At 38.1% G+C, this 21,491-nt stretch overlaps 1 protein-coding gene across 1 annotated transcript in view; it reads right to left on the reverse strand.

Annotated features, from left to right (window-relative positions):
• CNTNAP5 (contactin associated protein family member 5) overlaps positions 1-21,491 on the reverse strand; it is a 277,200-nt gene that overhangs the window by 90,086 nt on the left and 165,623 nt on the right. Inside the window, exons 11-12 of the mRNA XM_085066882.1 lie at positions 13,538-13,644; positions 1,251-1,370 (exon numbers count right to left, since the gene is read on the reverse strand). Of these exons, the coding sequence (XP_084923008.1) occupies positions 1,251-1,370; positions 13,538-13,644 (227 nt within the window). The remainder of the gene's footprint in view (positions 1-1,250; positions 1,371-13,537; positions 13,645-21,491) is intronic.

The raw sequence follows: 21,491 nt of genomic DNA on the forward strand, positions 1-21,491 counted from the left end.
TTTTGATCACACATATTTATATGATAAATAATAAAAATGAGCACATTTCCCATATTGAAGATCAAGGAAGGATATTCAGACAGAAAGGTGAAACTCTGTTTCAATTCTTAGGAGATTCAACAGTGAAGGAGACACATCATTAAATATTTGTTACACTTGAATAAAAAACATACTTAATAATTAACTGTTGTGCATTTAATTAACATAATGATTGCCCAATTAAATAAAAATGAAAATTTAATTTGAGACACTTTAAGTACAAGGAGATTAAGGATAAAATATGAATATCCTGAGTCCTCAGTTTTCAGCACTGATTTTGGAGGTGATATGTGGCAAAGTAGTTCAGCCAGAATTAGCAATTTAGAAAGGGTAATAAAACATTCTTTCATCTGCACCTGGCCACAGGAAGCAAAAAATGCCAAACAGGAGACTGTGTGGGAAATTTCACCTCCATTTCAAATATAAAAAGCAGAAAGGGAGCCCTTCCATCTATCCCCATCCACAACAAAGGCTAGGTAACATTTTCTTATACCCTTGGCTTGACAGTCCTATATACAAAACAGGACCCATTTCAGGGGAGAATCTACCAGACAGGTATAGTCATTTGAAACAATTCTTATTTTAAACCTACAGAACTGTAAGGTTTAAAAGCCTCAAGCAACAGGTCACCTTGCCAGGCTCTTGCTCTGCAACCCATCTCTTTGGTGTCCCTTCTCCTAAGAGCACAATGCATTCTCCTCCATACAAATAGCAGCAACAATTAAGTTTCCACTCTATGGAATGTCAAAGGCAGCACACTTGTGTGAGGGGAGGTACTGCTGCTTAAGTCAGACAATAAGGGTTTATAGCTAGCTCAGTGAGAGGAATTTAATCATAATTCCCAGATCTAATATTCTAATAAAGCAGAGAAACCATTAAATTACAAAAGAATGGTTTGGATTCTAAGTTCCTACTTCTTTAGTAAAAAATAAACATTGCATCAAAAGTTACGGTATTATGAAGTGCCCCTCATAAGGTGTAGACACTATTGTATATATCACTTAGCAAGGTGAGTCCTTCAAACTTAATTTAAAAATCACTTTTACATGGATCTTATTTGAGGAAACATCTCAAAGTCAAACCTCAGTTACTACAAATTCTCTGCTTCTTTCCCACAACTAAGCTGTATTAGTGATGTGTCCATCACTCTAATAAGACCACTTCACAATCAAATTAGACATCAGGCAGCCAAGACAAGGCCAGGTCATTACCTGTTATATTGCAAAAAACACGGAGAGGTGCGAGTGGTCCACTTCCATCAGAATCGATGTAGAAGAAACCTGATGTCTTCCCTTGGTGTCGGTAAGCCTCACAGGATTGTTCATAGAGAGCTTTAAAAGAAAGAGAGTGTGATTGCATCACAGACAGAGAGTCAAAAATTTTGGGCCAAAAATCAGACATTTGTTTAACTAATTCCTTGAACTTAATACATGCCAGCTTTAAAGGTACAGGTACTTGCTTTATACTGGATTAAAGTATGTAAATACTTAAATAAATGGATATGAAATTTCAAATGTGACACATTTGTGGTACATATATTCACATGGAGTGGTACATATATCCATCCATTCATGGTACTTCAGAGACATACCTACAGACACACATGTATACATGATTTACCACCTAGGCATGCACTTAAGTCTTGTCAAGGCAGATGACAGATATTTCTGCCAGTCTTCACCTTCGCTGCAGGATAAGGTTAATAGGAAGCATTAAAGTCCTACCACACTCTACTATCCAAATGAAACCCATTGTCCCCCAGCAGAAAAGCTCAAGCTCAGACATGGTCTCCATCCCAGGTGATGTTTTTATGGGGTTTTTTTTGTTTTTTTATGCTAAAAAAGCACAGCACTCCCTCTCCCAGGGTTAAGAAGCTGCTTAAGGTTCTCAGCACCTGATGAGACAGTGCTTTAATTAGCATTCATCCTATGATAAATAGAATTAAGAAAGCTTTTTCTTTATAGCCTGATGTATCAAGCATGGTAGGAGGCAAGAATATCTCTAAATTGCCACTCTGATAGCTGGCCAGAAGCACATATTAAATGCAAGTTAAATAAAATCCCCAAACCAGAACCTATTCTTCCAGTGCTCACAACCTGAGGGGCTAACAGAGAGTCCCTGAGTTGCAGAAGTGCTGACAGAAGCAGTGGGCAGATGGAGGTCAGGAGAGAGACAGTAACAGGCAATTAAGTAAGCAACCAAGGAATCACAGTTTGATCAATTTGCAAAGTTCTTAAACTGCAGTTCACTTAGTGAATTTGCTGTCATCATCGTTACAGGACACTTTATCTTGTCTCATTAGGGAATATGCCAATTGCTTCCTCTGAATTGTTTGCTGAGTGTTTTTGAAGACAAAGGATGGTGTGAGGGGTAGAGACATAAAACAAATATGTTGTCAGTGAACTGGCACAGCAAAACTCATTCTTCATCACAAACTTGCTTTTTCTAAGTGTTCTTCCTCTTGACTGTCATTTTGGCTGCAGCCCAGATCTACATTTTTCAAATCAGTAAGGAAAGATTTGAAGATTCTACCATTAATAATGTGGGTAGATTCAAACAGAGATGATCTACTCACCTTTAGATGGACCCTTTATCACTGTAACTTCAGGGGAAAAAAGGCTATACAGAGCTAGGAATCAGGCTAAGGGTGCTCAAATGGTATAAATCTGAAAGGATACACAAGCTTCTGTGAAACTACAGTTATCTCTGCCAGAAGGAAATCCATCCTGGTATGTTTGCCTTTCAGCTATATGAGAAATCCAGCACTGTGTACTGGGAAGTAGCAGAGGAAATTGGAAAAGGCTATAAACCTTGAGCTCTAGCACCTAAAATCTATTCCATCATGATTAGAGAGAAGCAGTTTTGGTGGGCAGGTTATTTCCTACCTGCACACAAAGTTTCACATGTGTGTATCTTACGCATTTGGTACTGTGCACTTCTAGAGTGGAAGTGAATGGGCCATTGATTCTAATTCTCTTTTTTGTGATTTTTTTCTATATAAAGCATCAAGGAGAAAATTATGGGGTTTTTTTCAGTCACTGGCAGATGCCCCTACAGACATTTTGAGTGAACCAGCCATTCTAAGCTCTGCTCAACTCCTTTGTGGGCTCATGTTTGTTTGCTTTGGAATAAAGTTATGCGATTCCATTTGCTGAAAAAGGCCCTATTATGCCAGTGACAACAACCTGAAGTTGTCTTTATGGGTCCATGAAACACAAGATCTCTTTGTGGTCATTATTATCTTTATGCAATCAGAAAAATCATATGATGAAAATAAAAACCAGTCATTCAGCTGTGACTGTTAAGACCCCAGAACCTTAAGTTTGAAAACTGCCTTCATATTTATGTTATGGTTTGTGTCAGACTTCTCTGTAGATAGAGTTGTGGTCATTTTGGGAACACTAGGGAAAGCATTATTGAAATTGTCATTAAAGAGTCACCACCAGTTAGGCATATAATAAGGCTCCACTTTCAAAATGCAAGCCCCAAAGGTAATGATGAAACTGTTGACAACTGCACACATTTTAATGGCAAAGACCACTTCCAGTAATTGCATGTTTTTAATAAAGCAGAGGTATTTATCAGTTCGTTCAGAGTAGAACCCACCATCAAATTTCAAACATTATTTTTTATATTTTTTTAAAAAAAATTTAAGCAAAAAACCCCAAAAATTTGTGATTTTATTTGTTTGTTTTCCGAATGTAAAATATTCAAATTTGTTTTCCGAATGTAAAATATTCACCAAAAGGGGACCAAAACAACAAAAATAACATTCTTGATAGGCTGTTAATGCAAAGCTTGTTTTCTCATTAAAACACATTTTAGAAAACATAATTTCAAAAATGAAACATGTAAGTTGTCTTTTGTCCACTAGAAGCAAGATCAGCTTTCCCTCTCCAAACCTCCCAAACTTTTTCTTTTTTTCATTTTTTTTTTTTTAGGCTAATTTTGATTAACACCAGTGAGGATAAAATGCTGGTTTCCAGCAGTATTTGTTTCAGTGAGCCAGAAACACTGAAAATCACAGGTTCTGACTTTGAGCCCCTGCTGTGTTTCCCCAGGCCCTTCTGGGAATGAGCTGTGCTGCCACACAGCAGCAGCACTGCAGTTCCCTCAGGCAGCAGGGTGGAGCTGATTCACAGAGCTGCATTTTGATAGTGCATGACAGAAAGCGATGTCAGCAGCCCCATGAACCCACACCACCCCCTGCGAGCTGGGCTGGGACCTCACAGGCAGGAATGGCTGGTAAAAGCATCAGGGTAAAGCTCAGCACAAGGCAAATCTGAGTGTAAAAGGTGTCACAGGGCTATTGCTAGTAAATGGCTACGCCACAAAGACAAAACAAGAAACAGCTTGACTCCAAGGTCCCAGATTTAGTAAGGGAAACAATATCAGAAATATCTGTTTTACTTGGTCACAAAGGATGTCCTTTATTGCCTTTTTTTTTCCAGAATCACTTGTAAGTTATAACATTGGATGGCCCCTAGGCTGACATTTTTGCTCTATAAGGAATTTTTTTTAAAGGCTACTGCTGTGTTTCACAAAGAAATTTAAAATCCTTCCAGAGCTGGCTGCTGAAACTGAAGCAGCCTGAGAGCCTCATTCTTCAGAGCAAAAGCTGCTTCTCTAAGTAAGTGCTATCTGTGCTCTTGCCTACCTGCTAGGATGGGCTGTGCTGATGGTGTGCAGGCATGCACTGCACTGACAGAGTTCAAGATATCTATCTCCCAGCCCCCTATAATCTTCTGTGAAACACACATACCAAATTTGTCCCTCAGGTATCTCTTTCAGTCTCAAGTATCTCAGGCTGAACTAGCTTTTCAGATCAACAGCTCATCACATCAGAACATTCATTTATAGCACTGCTTTACTCACTGATCATAATGGCCATCTTTTCCTTTAGTTCTCACTTTTCATCTTCCCAGGTGCTTAGAAAATCGTTTTTCAAATTTTGATCAGCATTCATAAAATAAACACTTCATCCCCAGGCAGATCAACATCAACCAATTCTATGTGTTTTCTTATATTTTCTGGGATATAAACATTCATAAGCTCAAAAATCAAAACTATTGCTCTGAAACATATACATCCCCATTTTTTTTTAAGGCATACACTACACCCCCTACAAAATATCCTAGCAAAACTAGAAATATTCCCTTTGACTGGTCCAGGTTCAAGCTACGGATGCATAATTCAGACTTCAGTGTCAGAAAAGCATTATCAGATTTTACTATCACCATAATAAAACATTTTTTTTTACCTTTTGTGTATAAAAAGCCTACAGAATTTCACTTCCTAATTCCTGCATCAAGAACCTTATGGCTGGTCAGCCAGACCACATGCAGGAACTCTCTGCACTCTACAGCTAGGTCCGACAGGGCTGGGGTTGCCCTTGGTTTGTATCTGCAGCTGAAAATTCAGCCTTTATTCATCATGCTTCACAAGCCTGAAAGGTTTTAAATATGAGCAATTTCATCACTGTTCAGTTCTTTGATGTATCTTGAACCTGTTAATCCAACTGTTTTAATTACAGTCCTTAAACCAGATGAGATTTTTTCCCTGCCATAGCTAAAATCTGTAACAGCACAGAGCTAAGCACAAGCATTTCCAAGGTCAGATTTCGGTTTCTTCCAATAAAACATCTTTTTTGTCCAGTTTTTCACAGAATGCCCATTACTTTATTGACATCTGGCTTCCAATTTTACTTTTGCCCTATGCAGTTCACCTGCAGTCTCCATGGCAGCCTTCACTAAGCAGAGGCTTCCTGTTGCACTGCAGAGCTGCTCAGCAGATGAGCCTTTGCATGATGTCAGTTCCAAAGTACTTAGCTCTGTTTCCTTTGCCCTCATGTTCCTAACTGATAAAACCTCTCCTCTCTTTCAGGCCACTTTTCTGGTTTTCACCTCAAGTTCTACTTTGGCTAAAAAAAGAAAGGCCATTCTTTGTACAAGTACTTTGAACTTCTGCAAATAACCCTCAAGGAGTAACATATTTAAAGCCCCTTCTCTTCAATCGGTGAGTGAACCTGCTATTCACACAGTAAGATGCACCTCTTACCCCATATTTAAAAACATGCTTGCTGTTGGACTCAGTGTAAAGATTAGTGACACCCAGACTTCAGATCTGCTGCTGGGAAGAGCAGGCAGGGTAAGCCTCTCTCTGCTGCACCCGGCAGCATGTTACTAGTATAGATACCACCAAGAATGTTAAGTTCCAAATGAAAAGCAATTTGTTTGTTCTTTTTCCTCAGAGAACTCTGTCCTTTTTAAAATTTAATGGACACCAAGATAACTTTGCTCAAAAAACAAAAGTAAACCTTAAATTTCCCAATGTTTTGTTCCCACTGTATTCCCAATTACTTTGGAAATTGATTTCATTGTATGAAAGGTGAGCTAGGGATTCAGAATCTGAGCTGTACTAGTTATGATTACCAAAATGAATCCTGTAGTATTGCTGCTTCAAGATTAGATTCTCATAATCTAATAAAAGTAGCTGGTAATTTTCAATTTCTCAGAGTGGGAGAACATTTTCTGGTGAAATAATAAATAAAATACATTAAAGAGACCTAAAGAACTTTAATTCTTTATTTCATCGGGAGGTGCTGACACTGTCCACTTCCCAGCCAAAATGTAGCAGCAGTGAGTTGCTTTTATCATCTCTAAAAATTGTACAGTCATGAAAAAATGTAGACTGAATACTTGCAGCAACATCATTTTGGACTCATTTAATCGTTTTGTAATTCTTTGCACCTTAGACAAAAAGACCAATAAAAACCCCTATAATAATGATTATTATTGTATTCAGAGGTGAGAACTTAGGTACTGGCTAGACTGGAAAGGCCAGTAAAAACTGGGGATTCTGCCAGGATCCTCAACCAGCTGTAGACTGACCTTGGAAAAACAGATATACACAAATGCTGACCAGGCCAAATTAAGTATTCTCAACAAAATGCTCAGAGCTCTTGGAGGCAGATCAGAGATGACTATTTCAATCTCTGCTCATGTACCTCAGGCCTGACAGATTTGCTCTTATGGACTCAGAGTAATGAGCACTCAACCAGAGATTTTTCTAAATAACAAATAAAGCAATATGCAATGGGAGGTTTCTTATTTCAACGGCAGAGGGATTAGTAAAGGCAATGAACTCTGGGAAAGATCATCATTCTCACCCTTAAAATACAATTGTCTTGTTAAATGCCAGAAAAATAAATTCTGTACTCTTGAAACCTGGATTGTGACAGCACTGCTTCTGACAGACTAATGCAGTCTCTGCTGTGACGTGCCTCGTTGACAGACGGCTTATTTTTTCCTTTTTAAAATATGTACTTACTCATCTGATAAAGAATATGTTATTTCCACAGCTAAAATTAAAATGACTTTTAGCACAGGGTCACTTAAATGGATGTTCAGGAGAGATAATGGGAATTACACCTGGTTATTAGACAATTTCCTACCATCCAAGCTAAGGCTCCCCCTGGCCAAGGTAGGAAAGGTCATGTCAAGCCATCCTCCCCTGTCACTTCCCTGCTGTGGCTGGAAGGCAGCTGTGACAATCACAGACCCCAGCCTGGCTCTGGGGCAGGGTCACCTGCAAGCCCTGCTGCTGCAGGAAGGCAGCCAGAGAGACCTGCACCACTTTAAGAGGAGTGTAGGAGGGAAAGGAGTGATCAAAGAGGTGAAAGATGCTGTGCAAAGCTCAGTATTTTGGTCCTGCTGGAAAGTCCATGTGTCCCTCCGGGGATGGTCACACCTGAGGAAGGCTGGCTTCAAAAAGGACTGAGTCCCCACATGCTCTGTTCTGCAGGGAAGTCCCAAAGTGGAATATTCAGTGTGTTATTTATAAGAAAATCTCAGGCAAAGGGGAAAAAAACTTTTTTTTTAAATGAACACCACTGAAGGGAAAGCATTAATAACACAGTAACTTATTACAAAATAAACAATGAAAATTCATGTTCCAAAAGCATGGTGTGAACAAAAATATGCAGGAACACCAAGTACAGTACTGCAGGTTTGATATGAATATTAAATGTGTTTTCTTTAGTCAAAGAAAACCAATGTGTTTATACACACGGAAAAAACCTATTCCAAGAATCTCAGACAGGAAAATTGGCTACTCAGGACATGCAAATTAGACTACCAAACTCACTGTTGGGCATCTGTCAGACTGAAACTCTCTAAACCTCATTTGCCCAGCCAGCAAAATGTACAAATCTCCCTACCTTGGAACACAAGAGAATTACCAAACCCACAGCTGGCATTTTAAGATGCAGCTCCAGTCCTGCTAACAATCTGGCTGAAGCAATATTAAGCTTTTCAGATAAAAAAAAATGATATATGCAGTAAGCACATTAATATTAAAAAATACATTTTCAAAGCCTGAAGTTATGTTAAGTTTATGCCATATCAATGACTATGTGACATTTCCATTATTGGATGACTCTTTCCTCCAGCAATTACCTGGGCCAATAAGACATATGCCTGTATGTGTAAGATAGATCACACACCAAAGCAAATATCCAGAATTAAATTTCATTCTGTTAATTATCACCTTGCAAAGCTTTGGGACATGTTGACAACCCCAGAATATGAGAAATAAAATCATTATTTCATATTTCTCAACATCTTTTATATCAATGTTCAGTACTCTTTGAAATTAAAAAATTCACGCAAGACTAAAAACCACCTGGAAATTATCATAAATAAAAATAATAGAAGTACAGAGGGGGAAGATGAAGCTTTCTAAGGGACTAGCATAACTCACAGAAGGAGGACATTACTAATCATTATTTTGCAATAAAGTTATAACATTCTGTATCTCAGGGCCATTTTACACATGTCTACTGCTCTCACTATCACATGATAATTACAAGAATTATTAACATGAGAGGGATGACTATGCAGCTTTTAAACTATGCACTTTCAGTTAATACATTTATTAATTTATATATATATAAATTAGGACCTGTAATTCACTTACCTCAGTTTCCCCCTCTCTCCTTTCCCATCGATAATTTTGACCTGCCTTCAGTTGCCTACTGCATGCCTAAACTAGGACAGCCTCCTTCTACAGAGGACAGACTTGAGAGGTGGTCCATGAAATTACCACAGACACCTTATCTCACAGTGAGATTAGTTAAGTTCTGAAAGCAACTCACACTCCTTTTTACATATCGAGAGAGACCAGACCAATATCTTAGCTTGCATGTCACAGTGCCAGACAGCAAAAACAGATTAGTTGAATCCCACCCAGGCCTTTTTCCCAAGCTTTGTACTAATATCCGTGTTTGTATCCAAAGGAGGAAAACAAAAAATGAACATTACATTATTATCTAGTTTGCTATGGTTCACATGTGCGATTACATAATGAATCCTTTCTTATCTGGATTTTATCAGACTACTCCAATACCTGACAGATCAGTGAGCTACCCCCCACACTGGAGAAATTGGGGAAGTATCTATCACCAAAAAGGCTTCAGCTGCATCTTCCAGCCTATCTAAATACAAGCTATGCGAAGCACATTTAAAAGATAAAGCAAAACCACCCATTTTAGAGATTGAAATGTGATTGTATCCTCAAAGCACTGTCTCCGCTACAGATAAGCTCAAGTAGCAATAAGTTTCAAGAGAAAGAGCCCACACCATTTCAGTAGATGATAGAGATCACATACTTTCAATACACCTGAAAATTGGATCTTATTTTCAACAGAGGGGGAGAAACTAAGGCACAACAAAACTCTTACACAAACAAATGTAAATCACCAACAGTTGGCTTTGCATCCCACAGGATTATTCCACAACTCCTGGTTTCCCCAAAGTGTGGGCACTGGAATGAGCTGATTGGAGACAGTGGGGACTCGTTCTGCATTTACCATCAAATTGCATGTCTGCATCCATTTGTGACAGCAGAGCACAGCACATGCTTTGGGGTTTCACAGCTACAGAGAGCACAGAGTTGGAGACACAAGTGCTCATCCTTGCTGTGACTAACCAGCAAGAAGATGTCAATTGCCCTGGATAGCGTAATGATGAGAGGGAAATCCAAAAAGGGAAAAAAAAACCCAAACCCCAAACCAAACAACAATAAAAGCCTTGGAAGGCATTGATAACATTCCCTGTGGCAGCTAGCAAAGGAGGATTAACCACTGCTAAACAAAGAAATGTGCTTATGCATCAGTCAATAAGCTTTGCAAGAAAGAAACTACCAGTTTAGAAAACAGTGAGATTCTTATATGTTAGTGAAACCCAGAAAACATATACAGGTTGGAGCACTATTTTGCCTGCATTTACAGTTAAGTTCAGAGAAGAGGAGGAGAACGGAAGCAGGACCACATGACACTTCAGTGTGAAACTTGTCTGCCACATAATAGCTATTTAATGGGACAGCCACACAAAATAACTCTTTCATGGGACAGGACCACACCCTTTTCAGTAGTGGACCTTCAGCTGCACCAGGCAGATTGCCAAACATCCTGTGACAGTTCAGGAGCTTTCAGGACCAGAAGGGATTTGCAGTGAACAGAAGGATACCTGAGGTTTGCAGGCAAGTAGCTGCCTCTAGTGAGATTACATAAAGGCCATGTCTAGAGCCAGGTAGCTCTTTCCATGCATCTTCAGATGCACACTTTTGCTCCCTCAACTCGTCCTGAATTTCAACTACCCATTTTCAGACATGCCAGACACAATTCTGTCCCACATATCTGACATGGTCTTGCAAACACTGTCCCAGCTGTGTCTTCTATCAACTCACTGTTCTTTTCTGACACTGTCTAATTCCCCTCTGTTGCATCAAATGCAAACTATTTATCTTTGCTTTTCATGGCACATTTCCAACCTCTTTACTTGTCATGACTCTGACATTTGCCTTGTCAAAAATGTCAAACTCCTCTGGCCATAGCCTTATATTTTTCAAACAAACACATTGCTTTCTCCCATGTCACTCCATGTCTGCAAGCATTCAATTTCTTCCTCTTTTTAATATCTACCTTATGACTATTTTGCTGTAAGAAAACCTAGAAATAATTATGTACCTGGCAGACTGAAACTGCCACCTGTGATGCTGATGAAGCCTTTCTGGCACTCCATTGCCTCTGCCAGCAAGGATTTATACACTCAGAAACTTAACTGCAAACTCTTTGGAGAAAAGATGGTATGTATTGTTAGCTATTCCTCACAGCAGGATACAGTGTGGTCCGTGAATATTTGGAACTAAAAATAAGACTGCTTATGTATCAACCATAAAATGTATTTCAACATTTCACATATGGTGACAGTAAGTTTGGGGCAATTTCTCTTCAGATTTCAGTTGTTAAAATGGTAAGATCTCCCCTTCTGGGGTGGTAAAACATAAACCAATTAAATCTAGCTTGCAGATGCATACCATGCAGTTCTCCCTAAAAACAGGACAAGGAATGTGTCTTTTTCTGGTTTTCAACCAGAGGCACCCATTACCATACCAAATTGAGGCAATTTGGTGATACAACTCAGACAAAAAAGAAAACCAGGCAACAATGGAACAATTCCCACTGTTTCACTTGAAGCAGATTGCCAGCTAAATCTTGCCCTTGCTGCTGCATGGATTTGGGTCTGAAGGGCAGTTTAATAAAAGAAATAGCCTCTCCAAAGTGGTAAAAGTTCAATTTCAGGCCTGTCAGCCTCAGTGCTCTGGAAAAAAAAAAGAAAATCTCTTGAGATAATGTTTCCAACCTTACAAAATTAGATGTTTTACTTTGATAGAACTATACTGAATTACATTATTGGAGAGTTTCCTATATATCGAGGATATTCTTTGAGTTATGCTGTGATCAAATCTGTGCCTTTCATTTACCTGCTGAAAGGTACTCCTGCATGTCAGCCACTATCAGCTGAAAGTGATAATGTCTCTTGTTCTGCAAGTTTCTTATCAACAGTCTGCATTTGCCCACCAGCTTTGAATTGGTTTCATTGCATATTTCAAGCAGATGAATGCATTTCTGCAGACTAATGTTGCTGTTTATCAGCGCTGCTTGCCTCACAGGTCAGCTGGCTACACAGTCTAGCTGGAATCAAATTAGTTGCTGATAAGTTGGTTGTAAATAAGCTGAGCAGGTGAATACCTACATCACAGGGGAGCACAGCTTAACACCAGACCTTCCTAAGAAACTTTTCAGAGTAGTTTCACATCAGTGAACCCCAAATAACTGCAGCTATGTGTGTGTCTCTGAAGTGCAGACACGAGCTGACAGAAGCAGAAGGCTTCACCAGCTCCATGGAAATGTCTATGGGGAAAACTAGTCATGAACAGTTCTCTGTGGTAATGAGATGGTCTCCTTTGGACAGAAGCCACACTGAGCTGGCACAGACAGAGTGAGCCTCAGGCCCCAAGCTAATATGACAGCACACATGTAGCCCAGAGTTGAATGTCCCTAATCACCTTTGACGGTCAACAGTGAAAGTTCTCTTTAATCCCCAAGGAGCCTCTCCCTTCTCACCAACTGATTTGGCCACCCAGTTCTGTACCAGTCATCAGCTGGTATAAATACTCTGCTACGGCCTCACGAGCTTTGAAGAGGTGTGATGCCTTGTGGAACAATAAAAATAATGGACAAAATATAAGCTTTCCTTTTAAAACTAAAAAATCAGCCTTTTTCTTCCTTCTCTTCACCTGGCTTAGCATTATTTCCACAGAAAACCCTTGGTTTCTTTGTGTTTACAGCACAGAGTTCAGGTGACAAATCCATTAATAGATCTCTCAACAGCCTCTCCTGTCAGCTGCAGACCCCACAAATGATTTCACTGTTAACTAGAAAACCATTAAAGTCTCCAAAATTACAGTATGGTTGCCAATATTCTCAGCTTCAAACCGCTAAGTACCTTTTCTTCTCTTCTGCTTTTTAGCTTAACAGGAAAAAAAAAAAAAAAGCATCTTACTAATGTCATCCTATCTGCAGTCCAAGCGCTCATCAAGCACTGAGTGGTTATAATATATTCCTGGAACTGTTATTCTTACTCACTGTTTTTTTCTCTTTATTTCCTGTATTAGAACTGGAAGTTTACCCTCCATTTCTGTTTTCCCTTTTAGTCAGCTGTATTAAGAGGCTTTATTTTGGCTGTTCCTTTCTCTCTCTATTTTTTACTAGAATTCACAGAATTTTATGCCTCTACTCTTTGATAGGGCTTTTTTTAAACCTTTAAACACCTTAATATTCCTTTTTCTGTGAATTTCAGTAGCTGAATGTTTCATACACTGCCAGCTTCAAATACTGTATTCTTCTTAACAGCAGCAGCCCAAATAATAGTTCAGCAAAATTTCAAAATCATAAACTGCTGAAAACTGAGTTCTTGAAACACAGACTTTCATACGATCTAAAAACAAAGCCCAGGGTGGTAAAATTCACTTAAAGCACCAAACACAGATTAAAATCAGCTAACTCAGCCCAGCTAAATTCTAATAAATGTCTAATGACCACTGTGATTACGATGTGGATGCAATACAAATGAAAACTGTACATGGGTTTACTTACAGTTGTGACAGGTGGCTCCCATGTAGCCTGTATTGTTACAGTCGCAGTAAAAGGTGGTCCAGGACTGGGAGCATTTTCCTCCATGTTCACAGTAGTTGGGTAAACATCTAATATGAGACAGTTTCAAAAATTAATTCATTGTAAATATTTCTCCAAAAATAATGTGCTGGATAAAGAAATCGAAACAAAACTGTCTCAACTCCTCACTCAGGCAAGAGTTTCCTACAGCTAAATCACTGTGTAATACCTGAAATAATTATTTCTTTCTCAGTGATTCACATCCAATACAAACACAGAAGAAAACAACATTTAAGCTATCCAGCAGATAGGTAAAGATCAGTCTCAATAAAAACATTCCACCTGTTAGCAATTAAAGTGTCACAAACTTTCTGAGAACAGAGCAGGACAAGTAGCAGGTGAAATGCTATTGAAATCTTGTTTCAAAGAAGAATCCCCTGTTCTCTGATTAAACAGGCACCACTGTTATCAAAATTAGGCTGAGTTACGTTTGTGGTAACACAAACAGCATGCAAATCTCTGAAGTGAGAGGAAAAATACGCTTCAATTATGAGTTCTGTACTCTCTCTTCTTTTCCTCATTTTAGTTGGTGTGCCTCTGAAGTATTATTGTGAAACAAATTATTGAAAGAAGAAAGAGGCACAACAGCATGTAGCTCAGGAAGAGAACAGAAATAAAAGCTGTGGGAGATAAATTTAATCTCCAGGACAAGAAGTGAATGCTGATCTGAACCCCCCTGGTATAAACACACGCAGTGCAATGGAGTTACACCAACTTAAATGGAAACAGATTGTTCCCTTATTTGCCTTTTTTTTTAAATTTTATTTTTTCCCTCTGACTGTATATTAATCTCTTTTACACAGTATGTCTGACTTTTGAAAAATAAGTAACTTGTTTATACTGCTGATTCAATTGTGATGGGTGGGTGGAGAGGAAACAGGTAATCAATTTATCCCTTACACTACAGAACTCTACTAGGATTTGCTTTGCTGTAATTTGAGCTTCAAAACTCTTTCAATGCCCAGATCTTTCCAGGGTGTTAGTGTGAAATCACTGATGCTACCTTGACTTTTTCTAGCTGAAGACATGATTTTATTGCAGTTCATTTCATCCTTAAGATTTTTTTTTTGCATTTAAGTATGTATATTGCCCTTAGCTGTGGTTTTCAATCTGTTTCTTCTAGATTACTTACAGTTAAAGCCCATTTCATGCACGCAAGCAGAAAACCTGTATGTCACTAACAGTCATCATCTTCACCAGCCTTCTGAGCCTCATCAGCCAAGTTTTCATGCATTTACTTGAGTCCAAGGCTGTTTAGAGCTGCCAAACCTTGACAACCCAAAGATACCTGTCCGTGTGCCCAGAGGCCTCTCAGAACAACCTTGTGTCCTCAATATGCTCCATCTCATTCCCACAAATTTACATCTGTTCATCTCTGTCAGTGAGTCTGAGATTCATTCCAGAACATAGGTTCACTTGATCATTATTTATACCATTTTATATTAAATTAGACAGACTATATAAAAATATTAACAAGAAAGATTATTTTTATTAACGCTTAATTACTGCAGTGATTATTGATTATTCAAATACTAGACAAATAAGGAATTCAAGAAGAAAATATGTTATTTTTAACTATCTGTAACATTTTTAGAACAATTCTAAGATATATTGGTCTTATAAAAATCATTGTCATGGCTTCTATTAATGACTGAGCTCAAATACAAAATGAGGAAAGAGTATGAGAATTACATTCCTGGTTATCTAGCTCTCCAGGGACATATTTCCAGTGCTGTGGGAGAACACTTTGTTTCTAAAACAAGAAAGAAACAAAGGGGAACGCCAAAACCACTGGGTTTCCCCCACCTGTCCAAGGCAGGAATTCTGAGAAGGGATGAGATTTTGACTTTGACTGGTGTGCTGGGCAATCATCTATCAGTCCAACAGCCTGCTGGTACAGCAAGAGCTTAGCCAGCCCTTCTGCCTTCACATCTACTGCTGGCAGTACTGAAGTGAGATTTTAAAGTTCTGGGTTGATGCTGAGGAGAGAAGGATCAGCCTTATGGGATGGAGCAAACAGGACTGGGGGCTGTGACCTGCAGGACCCTGCCAGCTCCCCTGCAGCTTCATCCCACAGGCAAAGCACTGGGGTATCACAGCTCTGTGGTGCTACATGGGAATTTTGTCTGTGGGAGCACATTTATTCATATTTGTACTTTGGTCATGCCTGCCCTTGCCCTCAGCACACTGCCTTTAATTCCACTTGCCATTTAGTGGTAAACATCCCTTCCTGTCACCTGTACAGAAACAGTTCTAGTCACATCACAGGGATGCTGGTGAGAAGAAACATATGATGTTAATAGAGCTCTTTGGAGAGATAAAAAGGATAGTGCTGTGTTATTATCATAATTCACATCATCAGTGTAATGGACAAATATGCTTTTTGCCTATTTTAAGCTACCTTTTATTAATTAACCCAGTGCAGCAGAGCTAATTACTAGTCATTTGGGGTTTGCCAAAGGTCTGTATTAGAGGCTTAGCCACATTTATTCCTTTAAAACAGTTTCCTTTTAAAGACTTTACAAAGTTGAAGGTCACTTCCCATTTTAACTTGTCTTACAAATGCAAACACTTTTTCTTCTCCCAACAATGCACAAAATGCAAGTCAAACTAACCATGTAAGCTTTTAATGATATTCATAAATTCAGAATTAAATCTTTTTTATTCCTTAGTCTATTTGCTTTAATTAGCACCAACTGCATTGATCTTGTTTTTGGTCAGATAACTAACTCTTCTAAGAGCTTATGAAACAAATTTCTTTGCAACTCTAATAATTACCATAATCCCATTCTAGCTGAGCAGTTGTGTCTTCATTAGAAGCAAAATTTATCCTAATTGTCAGAGAACTTAAAATTAAGAAATAGCTATGATTAAAATTAATCAAGGCATGGATAAGTCAGAGATTTTTCCATTTGTGTACTGTCCTAGATACTCATGTTGAAGGATTTAAATACATGTATTTAAAACAGAAATTAATATTTGCATTCCAGTAGAATCAAACATTTTCAGCAAAAAATGCAATGATATCACAGAAAGTTTCATAGACAAAAATTTGCATCAGGCAGCCCCTGACCTATTTGCAATTGAAATGAACAAACAGATCAACTCAATTTTTGCAAGTAACATAAATGAGACATTTGAAAATTTATGGATTTGCCTATGAAAGTTTGTGACAGACCAGGGACTCTGATCTTCCACATTTATTCATATAATATCTATCCTGGTGAATAATTCTTATTTTAAAAAAATAAAAATAAGTGAAGCAAATAAAATTTTCCCTCATTCAGCCAAACTGGAAAATGCACACCTTAGCCATCTAAGTGAGCAATATGCAAAGCCTGCACAAAAGCCTTCACTGTCCTTGGATTAATCATTCACCTCCAAAACTGTGTGTGTGCTTCCTTTGCAATCAAAGGACAAACTGCACACACATTATGGGGGAAATTTGGCCCTTTAATGGAAATGATGAAGAAATAACAATGGCGAAATTTCTTGAGTGGGAAGACTGAAGGAATTCTTCACATCTGATGTTACACTTGACTGGAAATAAACCCAGTGTACTTTAAATAAGTACCTCCGAGATTTTGTTATAGTCAGCACAGTACAACCAGCACTACTCTCTATTCTTCCTAAATAAAGAGGAAAGAGAGGGAACCATCACAGAGAGAAAGAAAAAAGGAGCACACCTCCTCAATATCAAGACTGTAAATATAAAAATTTTGAGACAAGTCCTTAAAAATAAATAATGCTGTAACAAAAAATACATGAAATTTTGAAAGATTTTTTATCAATAAAGCATTTTTGTATAAATATTGTATCAAGTTCATTTTATTTCAGAATGTTTTCCCATTTACAGCCAGTAGCTATTTAATTTATAATTTACAAAATATAACAATAAAAAAGATGACTTGTAGTGGGCATGCATGTATGATCAAACTCATGGTGTTGCTGTAACAGACTATATTTTGCTTTAGTAAAATGGTGTCTTTCCACTAAACTCCATAGATTGAGGCCAATTTCAACAGCATGGATTTCAATCCTGCTGTGCTGAGCCGTAAATCTGGGAAATTCCTTGCCAAAGGTTATTTTTGATACAAGAAATGGCTTCAAGGGGAGACCAGACAATCATTTCTAAGAGAAATTTAGCAGTGTTACCAGACAGACAATGTATAACAACTTCAGAGTTTTACCAAGGGGAAAACTAATGAAGATCTGAGAGCATCAGAAAAAATATTGCAAAAGTACATCCCACTCTTATTTTTTCCCTGGATGTCCTTTTGTGGTAAAATAATGGGCTGGGTGTTCTCAGCTAAAGGAAGAAAAGAGAGCTACCAGAACCAGAGGAAGTGAGAAGTGTGTAAAAGCAATATTACAACAGGCTGCAAAAGAATTAACACTGTTAAGACCTCTGGTTTTGCCCAGCAGACATTTCCTACTCATCACCACACCTTCCAAATTCTCTCTCCTCTTGCAACTTGAGAAGACTGACCAACAACTTACTAAAAAGAGTCTTGCGGGTACGTTCTTTTTTTATTTTTAAGTCATGTACATTTCCTTTCCTAAATTAATTATATTATGAGAACTCATGGAGTACAAAGAGAACCAGAATAATGTGAACAGATGATTCTTCTTTTCCATGATGGAAATCATCTAGTCTATCCTGCTGAATTGGTGTAAAAAAAACCAAACAAAAAACCAAAAAAAAACCAACAAAACCCCAAAAAACTAAAAGGAAAAAAAGGTATTTCTGTCATCTTCATTTATCACAAAAGTAGCTTTTGCTTCTTTGAGAGATTTGCAAAACTTGATGAAAGAACTTTTAAAATATATTACTATTTCCACTGCTGTTCACCTTAGTTTTCAGACCCTGTGCTTGCATATCACTGTGAGACCAACATTTAAAAGATCTGAACACTGATGCCAGCAGCCCTCAGGCATGTGAGCAGGACAGAACTGTGGGAGGAGGTTGTGCTGGGACTGGCACTAGTGAAGGAGAAGCCTGCTATCTGTGCCTTAGATAAAAGGCATTTTTTTAAGGTGTGATATTGCTTTGTTTTTAGAACACCTACATTTTTAATATAGGTAAATGTGCTGACAGTTTGGCTTAGCATCAGCACAAAGGATTTTATATAAATAAATTTGAAAAAGAAAAAAGGGAAACAAATAAACCATCCTGTACAGACAGCTGTTCCATTTAGAATTCATCATTTTACAAAGCAAAACAGAAAAGCCATCTGCAAAAATCACACAAACAAAGAAGGATATGATATTATATTCTACTTGCATCCCCATATTTGGCCTTTAATTTACCGTGGCATTGCACATCCCATGGATTTTTACTCTAAAGGAATAGCAATGGGAGTGAACTCTATTCAGGTTCCCCCCAAACTCAATTCCACACTCAAGCTGGATTTCAAAAGACAATAAATTAGCCCCTTACTGCCTTCTTTCTCCACAGGGGTCTCATTTAGGAAAAACCCCCTCTCCCACCCTGGTTGGAAGTCCCTATGCTCACAGGGACTAAGCTAACTATCTCCAATTTCAGCACCTTTCCACATGGAGAAGTCACTGCAGTTATAGGAAGGCATTCACCCTGCTCAAACTAATTTTTTACCACCCCTTACAGGATTTACTGAATGATACTAATGAATCTGAAGCATCTGTCTTTATTTTGCTCTGAAACACAGCACTTATACAGACTATTGAACGTTTCATGGGCCTGAATTGTCATTTTCTGTAGCTTGTCTTGCATGTGTGAAACAAAGGCACAAAAACAAAATCAGGGCAGGGCAAGCAAGACAAATTCGTGGCATTATCCAAATAACCTGAGCATTCCTTTTCATTCTTTTTAAAGAAACACAAAGCCTAGAAAACTACTCCCTCCTCAGAGCTAGCATTTGCCGCTGTGACTGCCTATTTTTTCTGGAAATTTCCTTTGTACAAATATTTTCTTGTTTTCTATCACAGACCAAGAGCATGACAGTGAAAAGATCATATACCAGTCCAAGAGCAGGAAACTGTGCTACATGGTTTTATTATGCTTCATTGTCAATCAGCCCTTAAGCTATCAGAGAGAAGCTCTGCCATTACCTGCATTATTCAGCTGCTTTAAACATTAGAATAGATATGAGGAGATGAGGGAATGCTCTTCAGAATTGCAGGGATTTTAATTCCAACGCCCCTGCTTTGGATACCTGTGGGGTTGAATTTTTTAAATCTTGCTCAGTTTTTCTGCATCCTGTCCTTCCATCCTAGAACATGGGTGGTATTGAGAGGATTTCCAAAATCACACTTCAAAATGCTACCTGCAAGGGTGTAATTCCTTAAATTTAATTCGATTAGTTAGCATGTCTAATTTGTGATGTAGGTACATACTTTAGAGAAGGACCTAGGAGATTGCTCAACTCTCACAGAACATCATGTAGTCCTCTGTTTCTAATACTATTTTTTCACTGTATAGTAATCTGTACAAGGGATTAAGTTGTTAAGATACATTTTTCCCTTTTGCCTTTCCCACCATGTAACATAGTTTAGATTGAAGGTATCATCCCCATTCCATTTCAACATCATTATTTCCAGTCTTTTGCTTTGGCTTTAGTACACAGAAAGTATAAAAGCCCAGAAATTCTCTAAGGGCAATATGATGAAAAAGAAAGACACATTTCTAACAATGTCCTAATTTTTGCTGAACAAGCACAAAGCAAATTGTCAGTGTTTTACAAAGTACCAAGCATGAGAAAGAGAAACTTTTTGAAAACTTTTTCACTATTTCCTTAATGAATATATAAACTGGAGGAAGGCATGAAGCTTCAGTATTCCCTGGGCTATTTTGACCACTGAATCCTAAAACAGGCAAGAGAGACAAAAAATAAGGGGGTCAATTTTTACTCTCAAGACTGAAGTGATCTTTTTAAGGTGATTCAAAAGATCAAAAGTACTACTAACCTAGACCATCAAATCCCTATAACTAGGCAGCACAGTCTCTCCTCTGCATTTAAAGGAAAAAATCTACATCTGGATATTCCAGCATCTGAAGGTGTGCAGCCCAAATTCTTTGTTTTGGCTGAGGATGGAGACATAGTTGGGCATTACTCAAACCAAACTTGGGATTTACTCAGAATCAGAAATGTTTTTAAAAAGACACATGACATCCTGTCATATCTTCAGCTCATTCCAGCTTTGATCACCATGCAAATTCAAGGAATGTGATATAGAAACATCCAACTCATTGCTGTAAAACTAAGAAGGGAAAACGTAAGAGGATTTCCTGCAAAGAGAAAGTAATCTGCACTATAAAATAATTGCCATTTCTGCAGAGCAGGCACTAAATAATGAAAATAGAAAAACTATAGAGAATTAAACTGATGGATGCCAAATTGGAGGTTGGGTTTTTTTTAATTATTCTTTCTGCAATGCACTGCAGGTATTTATGTGGGGGTAAATGTAATAAGCGTTTGATTTTTTAATCCCAGCCTGGGACTCTAACAAATAAAATTCACTGGACATAATTAGTCAGGGTATTTTCTTATTTGCATGGGCAAGTGGGGGATGAAAAGATCATATGAAGTTTGGCTTCTGCTGCAGGGCATACATTAAATCTAAGAGGAGATTTCAGAAATATAAAAAACCACTGTGCTTTTATCGGATTTATCCTAACACCCTTCACCTGCAATAGTAATTAATTTCCCAAAGGCCCATTTTGACAGTACAACACATGAAACAATGTTAGGTTCAGCATTAAAAGTAAAGGCAGAAAAATCTAAAAAAAAAAATTCTTTCTTATAAGTAAAAATTGATCATAAAATATAATAGATTCTACAAAAGAAATAGGTGTAAAGCAGGTTTTAAAAGGTCAGCTCTATTTAGCAAGGAAAAA

Source organism: Lichenostomus cassidix, chromosome 7, assembly GCF_008360975.1.
Source record: "Lichenostomus cassidix isolate B80296 chromosome 7, HeHo_3.0, whole genome shotgun sequence".
NCBI classification, from domain to species: domain Eukaryota; kingdom Metazoa; phylum Chordata; class Aves; order Passeriformes; family Meliphagidae; genus Lichenostomus; species Lichenostomus cassidix.